At 44.3% G+C, this 8,517-nt stretch overlaps 1 protein-coding gene across 2 annotated transcripts; it reads right to left on the reverse strand.

Moving 5' to 3' along the window:
- Positions 1–4,750: 4,750 nt before the first annotated feature.
- Positions 4,751–8,120, reverse strand: LOC147620184 (trans-cinnamate 4-monooxygenase-like). 2 transcript variants are annotated; one of them, XR_015261752.1, is made up of 4 exons: positions 6,735–8,089; positions 6,127–6,257; positions 5,282–5,975; positions 4,751–5,170 (listed from the first exon to the last, which is right to left on the reverse strand). XR_015261752.1 is itself a non-coding variant. In XM_086772384.1 (3 exons), exons 1-3 carry the CDS (start codon positions 7,583–7,585, stop codon positions 5,389–5,391), a joined length of 1,569 nt encoding a protein of 522 aa, XP_086628510.1. In that variant the 5' UTR covers positions 7,586–8,120; the 3' UTR covers positions 4,751–5,388. The 2 variants fall into 2 exon arrangements, 1 of the variants encoding a protein (XP_086628510.1); XM_086772384.1 differs by having other exon boundaries at positions 4,751–5,975; positions 6,735–8,120.
- Between the last annotated feature and the right edge of the window lie 397 nt (positions 8,121–8,517).

An 8,517-nucleotide genomic window follows, 5' to 3' on the forward strand; every position in this document is an offset into this window, starting at 1 on the left:
ACTTTGTATGTTAAACGTGTGGATGGTGTACATCTAATCATTGCTCTCTATGTCGATGACATGCTGCTCACAGGACCAAATGAGAGTCATATTGCTGATTTTAAGGCTGATTTGAATGCCTCTTTTGAGATGTCAGATTTGGGGCATTTGCATCATTATTTGGGGATACAATTTAAGCAGTGTGATGGAGGTATTGCTTTGTGTCAGACAAAGTATATTGAAACATTGTTGCGGAGATTTGGCCTTGAAGACTGCAAGCCTATTGCTACTCCAATGGAGACAGGTTTGAAGTTGAGTCTTCATGATGCTGGAGATCACTTTGATGTCACACTCTATCAGACAGCTGTTGGTTGCCTCATTTATGTATGCATTACGAGGCCAGACATTCAGTTTGCAGTCTCACAGGTGAGCAGATTTATGCATAGCCCAGGCATTAAGCATTGGCAGGCAGTGAAGCGTATCTTTCGCTATTTGAGTGGTACTCGGCATCTTGGGTTGTTTTATCCCAAGGGGGGATCATTGCCGCCAGATTTACATGCTTTTTCAGATTCTGACTGGGCTGGTTGTTATGACACACGCGTGTCCACGAGTGGTTTTTGCTTCATGCTTGGAAGCTCATGCATATCATGGTTGAGCAAGAAGCAGCCTACTGTGGCCACTTCTAGTTGTGAAGCTGAGTACAGGGCAGCTTTCACAGCTACGGTTGAGTGTGTGTGGCTCAGACGCCTTATGGCTGATTTGGGTGTTGGGCAGCCATCTGCCACCACCATCTTCACTGACAGTCAGAGCGCATTGGCAGTTGCGCGGAACCCAGTGTTCCATGCTCGTACGAAGCACATTGAGGTGCACTACCATTATGTCAGGGAGAGACTCTCTGCAGGAGAGATCAGTTTGGCTTATGTGCCAACACAGGATAACCTTGCAGACCTTTTCACAAAGGCTCTGCCTCGTGAGAAGTTCGAAGCTTTTCGCAAAGCTTTGGGCTTACTCCCTTTTGTGGATTCGTCCACATAGCTAGACACTTCCCTATACATGAGTGCTAGCTCTTGTTCACCGCATCACTCCAGGGGGGATTTGTTACCATATTATAGTAGTGATGTGTGTGAACACACTTAGGACCGCCGGGGCACTTTTTCCCTCACTAGGAGGTTTTTTCCCCCGTGCATTGTATATACGCCTATTATCTTCTAGGGCTAATAATCTTTCATTTTGGCACTCATAATACACTACTGTGTTGTGCTCAAGCTTCCTCATCTTCTTGAAGTTGTGTGTGCATTCCTGCAACCCTAATTCCAACAACCACAAGATGATACATCTACATTTCTTGCATCTGTCCTCAACCTGCTTGACCATGGAATAATACTAGATCCACTACATAGAGGACTCTCCAAGTCCACTAAATAGAGATTACTTACAGCAACTTACCAAATAGTTCTTATAAATACTTCTACACTTATAGTAAACCTGCAATCTCCATCACAATGGTATTGTAAACCTATTATAGTTTAACTACCAAAGTCACATAAACATTCATCCACCCCAGTGGATCTCCATAGCTAGGAGGAGGTCCTTCTAGGATTTGCCACCGCTGGAAGAAGGCCATGAACTATCAACTTGTCCAAAAGGGCACAGCTCTAGATAGAGGGGTCGATGATGCCCAAGCTCCTCCGTGTCATGGGCTAAATGATCACTCTTTAGGCCACCTTGGCCCGAGCAAGCCTCTCATGGGCTAGCCCAAAGAAAGTTGTGGATCAACCGTTGAGCCTAACCAATGCAAGACGGTGGTTTCCATCTCTAAAACTAGTAGACAAAGCTGACTTCGCCTCTCTAAAGACTACTTTCACTATTGTGAGTACTCCCACCAGGAACCTGATGGAGCCCACTTTACCATATCAAAACAGCAAGAAAAATAGTCCATCAAGGACTATATTAATAGAGTGAGATACCTTCACTCAGAATGCTCAAACAGTGAACAAGTTCTCTGACGAATAGTTAATTGAAAGATTCTTTGAAGGAATCCTCGATTCAACCTTACGTAATGCCTTATACTCGGAAAAGAATAAGAACTCATGGGAACTTCTTCAAGGAATCAAGAAACCCTTTTGAAGCATCCTTTGGCATAATATCTTCCAAGGTAAGCATTAAAGGGAAAGAGCCACAGGCCACGCCAGAACCATAGAAGACTTAGTGGTTGCACTCATGCAACAAATGACAGAGCAATGGAAGTTAGGGATAAGGGCAATAACTACTCCTAATTGTGAAGTTCCCAAGTACTATTACCAATTACTGTACTCAATACTCACACTAGCTAGCCTAAATACGAGGGGGAGGGGTATTTATGCTTGGCAGGGGAGAAGATGACCTTGATCTCCTTTTGCAAGCAAACACAAACACATGAGTAGACAAGCACACGAGAGAGAGATGACTGAATTTTCTTCTATTCTCTTCTCTTATCTATAACCATTAATAAAAAGAGAGAAGAGTACATGCTATTAGGAAAATTATCCTCCTTTTATAACATACAATGGTCGGTCAATAGTGTGAACCCAACTACATGAGCTTGCGTTATAACTATGCCATAACTCTAGTTTACCAAAGTGGCTATCATACAACCTATAAACGAGCAACATATCGCCCATATTCTCACCAATCATGCCATTGATGTAAGCGCAAAAACTATCACCCATGCGGGTTATCAATGTCGGCAACACTAGTAGTTGAGCTCAATATCTCAACAGTGCATGAATCCACAAAGAAAAACCACACACTTCCGTCTTTTTGTATGGACCCAAACAACCCACAACCCCAAAGATGAGGCCTCACATCAAGCATTTTAGTACACCACATGCAGCCTCAACATGCTTCATAACTCAACGGCCAACCAAAATCTATCTCCAATAGGCCTCAAGGCACGTGGATTAGTCTCTTCAACTAACTACATCTTCAACCATCCACATCTCTCCAGAACTGGTAGCAACTTCACTGCCCAATCTTGGTGAGATGAGAGGACACGATCACCATTAGGAAGGGGGTTATGTTAACCACTTCGATGATTAACATGGTTTTACATGCCTATCCTACCATAAGTTCCTTTGTCATCTTACCTTACCTTTTGTAAGACCAAACTGGACTCGAAGCCTTACCCTCGATTCTCTTCTCACCTCCATCTAAGCAAAGAGATTTCCTACACCCACATTTCCATGGAAGAGAGTGAGGACATGACAGATGAGCTAGCACACCCACATGGAAATAGCATTTGCAGCTCTAAGGAAAGACTAAATGACACTTGTTTCAAAAAAGGCTAAGGTAAGCTATTGTCTTGAGCACCAAGTGTTGCTCTCCCCCCTTCTCCTTGTTATGGCTCACCAAGTGTTGTTATGGTATGTTAAGATGTTATGGCTCACCAAGTGTTGCTCTCCACCCTTCTCCTTGCAGCTATTTGAACACCTTGGATGGTATGTTAAGATGTTATGGTTCACCCATTGATGCTCTCCACCCTTCTCCTTGCAACTATTTGAAGCTATATTTCTTTCGCCGTGAGATAACATTTCCTCATCATTCGAAACAGTGGCATCCTAGAGGGGTGATGACCTCTTCTCATCAAGATGGTAGAACCCTAGAGGATTTGGCACCAAGGTTTGAAGTTCAAGATTGATATCAATCTTTGCCACTTAGGTCATCAGCACTTGCTGTAGTCTTTCGTCGAGCTCTTTTGTTTTTTTCGTGTAGCCCTAGGCGGGGTAGTATTGACTTTGGCCATTCGTGCATATAATCTTGCAATTTTGTCATCTTATACCTTTAGTGCTTGTTAGTCCATCTCATCTTGTTGAGCACAACAAAAGTTCGAGTGTGCTTTTTGTGCAATGCATTACTTGGTGGTCAATTGCATCTTTTTCTATTTTCTCATGTGCTTGTGTTTAGTGCTAATTGCCTTGAGCTTACCTTGGTGCATAGCTTGTTGGTGGTACATTGCAGCTTTTTCTATTTACTCATGTGCTTGTGTACATGCCAACTAACTTTCCTTGAGATCTTCTTCTTTTGCCTTTAATTCTCACATGGCTATCTTAGCCACTTTCTTGGCATCCTCTATTTACTTAAGTGCTTTGTACTTGTAGTTTCCATTCCATCCTCATGCACCTTCTCCATGACATTTCCTAGCACCTCTTTACCATTTGTTTAGCAAGGTTAGACTCGGTAGGGAGGTGATCCGTAATTGGAGAAGTCAATTGTGGCGGTGTGGCCAAAGACTTTGGTGGCTAGCATGGAGGAGTGTGGAGGACCCAGCCATGCATGTACATCTCTACTGCCACTCTCTCTGTCTAAGCAAAGCGGCCTTTGAATTGACATCTTGTCCAAAGCTTGGGTACACTACAACCCGGTTTGTGCGCACTGCTGTAGAAGAAGGTTATGGCTGACAGGTGAGCTAGCCACTTTCACCTACCGGTTGCGCGATCATCTTTAAGCACCCAGGAAATTCTACTGCCTTCAGTAAAAGTACGGCCTTTCCTGGCTTCTAGATTGAAGAGGTTTAATATTAAACTGTAGAGTAGAAGAGAACACTCCCAACATGCACAGAGGGTGGTTCCAGAAGACATGCACAATCATCGCTAAAACTGATGCTTAAAAAGGTGATCACCAGAATAAAGCTATGGTGCAGTAATTAAATTAACCAAGAAGCACGTGCATATCACATGTGACTTGAGACATCATGTTTGCTGAGACTGCCTGCCTGCCAGTGTGTCACACCACATTGCACAAAGCCCTAATAAATTGCAAAAATCAACCAAATAATTCTCTCCTTACAGAAGTATGATAAAGCAACAGTGTTAGGCCACTGCAAAAAAACCCACTTCCAACAAACTACAAATTTGAACATCTGAAATTGCAAAAGGAGTCGGATGAAGCCTCCCTGGCCAATAAACCACCATTGTTGAGGGCAAAAATAGCCAGGAAAAAACCGATGTGTTCACCCTTCAAACCGAGTGTGACTATAAAAACCCTCTCAGGTCAGTCCCTGTTAAAATCTTTGAACAGGCCCGTAATCATGCCTTTCTAGAGCACTAAAAAAATGGGCACACAACTAGAGAATGAGCTGTGAGAGAGAAACCAGCCACAAAAGTAAGCTGTTCCTGCATCTTCATGCAAATCCGTAAAATAAACCATAGCACACCTGCACATGAATCCAATCCTTGATCTCCATCCTGTATCAAGAATCCTGCACACTCCTTAGATATAGGTACCCTACTTTTAAAAAAAGGATATGTGAGAGGTGAGGCTGTACCATCCTGTTGGTCTCTTAGATTGAGCCCATACCACCACCACTGGCACAGTGCTGCACATAGGATGCAGCGCCAAAGACACCCTCTTCACACTGTCCCAAGTAGCAGTCTATGCCCTGACCCTCACCCTGACAAGTGAATGATTGAGAAGATGCAATCTTGATTGCCCTCCCAATTCCGACATGTCAACTCCATCTAGTCCAGGGCCAGGCAACAATTCATAGGTCTGCACCAACCTCCCGACCACTAATGCAAGCAATGGAAGAGCAAGTATGCTTCCAGGACAGCACCTTCTTCCTGATCCGAAAGGAAGATACCTGAAATCTGTGCCATTGGCTTCAATGTCGTGTTTCATAAATCTGTCTGGTAAAAATTGCTCTGGATTTTCCCAAAGATCGGGATTGTTTGCAATCCACCATGCATTGACAAGAACTTTTGTCCCAGGTGGAATGTCATATGTACCTAGCTTTGCTTGCTTCAGATTCATATGGGGCATTAGAAGAGGAATGGGCATGTGTAGACGAAGCGACTCCTTCACAACTGCCTTCAGGTATGGCAACTTGGAAACATCTGGCTCAGTAAGTTGTGCTCCCCCTAGCACCAAATCAAGTTCATCTCTCAACTTATCTTGGACTTCTTGGTTGTTTATAAGCTCTGCTAGAACCCATTCCATGGAGCACAGAGTAGTCTCAATAGCTGCACCAAATGCACAAAATATTGGTCTATGACATACAAATGTCTCTACAACACACCAATTGCTTTAGTCCACAAGTAAAGCCTGATATGCATTGCTTCTAAGAGAGATGAGTGCATATATTCCAAAAACAAATAAGTGTTACACGCATACCTTGAACATTCAAGCTCTCAATAAGGTACAGCACATTGCTCTCGTCGATTTCATGGTTCCCCTGGTCTCTCAAGATGCGATCTATTGCACACTTGTTGCCATTCTCAACTTTTGCAGCATCAAATATCTTCCTGTACCAGTATAGGACCACAAACGATGAGCACATGAGACATTCCAGGTGGCATGCTATTGATGCATACTGCATATGCACATGCTCACATTTATAACCCCATTCAGGCCAGGTCGAGGTGATTCGGGAAGATCTTGGTCCCTGCCCTAAAAATCCCTTTACATACTCATAAAACCTACAATTCTGCATTCGACGTGCATGCATCCCCAGTAAATCCTTGAGAATGCTTTAATAAAATACAATGAGCCCGATGTTCAATGTGCATGTACAGCACATGTTATCGATCCTAAGACGTCCTTCAGGTACTGATATTAATGTTTATGGATATGCATACAGTGCAAGCTACCCTAAGAAATCCCTTAAGGTATCTATGTATGCTACACTAGATCTGATGGTAACATACATGATGCATATACAGCCCACGTCATTTGATGATGTAAATGTGTTTGGATCCCTCGGGAAGTTACAAAGCGCTTACTTTCTTTCCTCTAAGAAGCAATCTCGGAAGAAGGCGAGCCGCTTATCTTGCAGCTCCTGGCACTGCTTCAAATAACCTTTGAGAAAAGGTCTGAGTACGGGCATGAAGTCACCATAGTTGTACTCAAAACTCTGGGCAAGGCGGCTTCTCTCAGAGTTGTAAACCTCTAGCTTCACATAGAGAGGGTCATTTTCATCGGCAAACCGCCTATCGAACATCATCCTATAGATAATGTTGTACACCATGAGCTGGAGCCTCTTCCGGATGACAATACCAGATGTGAATGACTCTCTCCTGGATGTCACATCATCCACAGCCATGTTAATCTCATCCTCCCATGCTGTTCTGGATTCCTGCACAACTTTGTTAGTGCAGAAGGGCACTGTCATGATGCGTCTCATCCTCCTCCAGTGATCCCCATACACAGTAAACACCATGTCCTGTCCATTCCCTGTGAATATGTCATACACCAGGTTCCCCTTCCTGGATGCAAACTCCACCCCCTGTGTGTGGAGCACCTCCTTTGCAAGCTCTGCAGAAGAAACGACCACAATCTTTCTCTGCCCCATCTGTAGCAGAAAGATGTCCCCGTACTTCTTGGCCAATCCTGCCAGCCTCTTGTGATTCAGATCATCTCCCACCTGCAGCCAGCTCCCCACAACAGGCCAGCAGAGGGGACCAGGGGGCAGCACCAAGCGACCCCTGCATAACCTGACAAAAACAGCACTTAAGAAAGCTAGGGTTATCAGAATAAGAGACAGTATCCTTCCAGGAAGGGAGATGAGGAGGCCAGATGGATCTGAAGATGGCGTCCCTGAGAGGGAAAAAGAAAAAGATTGGATGATGGCCATGAAGATGGCTGCCACAGACGGATTAGGGCAGAATTTGCAGTCCAAGATGCAAGCTTCATAAGGGAAAATAACTCTCGATGTGCTGGAGGCGTAGATGGGTTGGTGAAAAAGAGGGTGAAATGAGGTGGGTTTGTGAAAAGATGAGGTGGGTCAGTGAAGTCTAAGGCGCAGAGGGCGGGTTTCTGTGAGATATCAGAGGGCAATGGAGCAGGCTCACAGGCTCACAAAGAAGAGCCGAAGACGACAACGTACACGTGTCAATTACCAAAACAAGTGCCAACCCGCACGTCAAAACCCGGCTAATAGCTGGCTTCCAAAACCGCCTTTTGGTCTGGGTTTAGCGAGCTTAATGCTGAAATGAGGTGTTTGAAGACTGTAAAGAGCACGTGTCAAAACAGCTTATGGCTGGAAGTTTGGAAACCACCTAACCCTCATACCGGCAAATCGCCGCCGTTGACAACTCGACGTCGTCGATTGTACCGCATTTTCCCGGTTGACCACGAGGCCCCCGGCCTCGCCCGGTCGCCCTGGGCTGTAATGATAATAATCATGGCGTTCTTATCTAGTCAAAACCGGGACGCCCACCTGTCAGCACGTGGCGCCCTCCAGCCTGTCACATACACGTGTTTCATCACGCCTTTCTCCTGACGCGTGTCGGTTGCCTCTGTCCTTTTGCCAATTTCCGCATTACTCACGACTCAAACGAACTACTATAAAAAAAATGGACTTAGTCTTAATTAAAATGCAGATGCTTAACCTTAATTTTATCCAAACCACCTTCTTCCTCTTCATATTCTTTGCAGAAATGGCACCAACATGTTTTTTTGCGTTTCGATTAAATATATTCTATGAGATTTTTGAGAATAAGAGCGCTTTTCTAAGGTTCCATTTTAGTATGTAATGATTAATGCTTGAAAAAATATGCATTGTTC

Source organism: Cibotium barometz, chromosome 32 (genome assembly GCF_041138505.1).
Source record: "Cibotium barometz isolate CiBa-2024 chromosome 32, ASM4113850v1, whole genome shotgun sequence".
Classification (NCBI taxonomy): domain Eukaryota; kingdom Viridiplantae; phylum Streptophyta; class Polypodiopsida; order Cyatheales; family Cibotiaceae; genus Cibotium; species Cibotium barometz.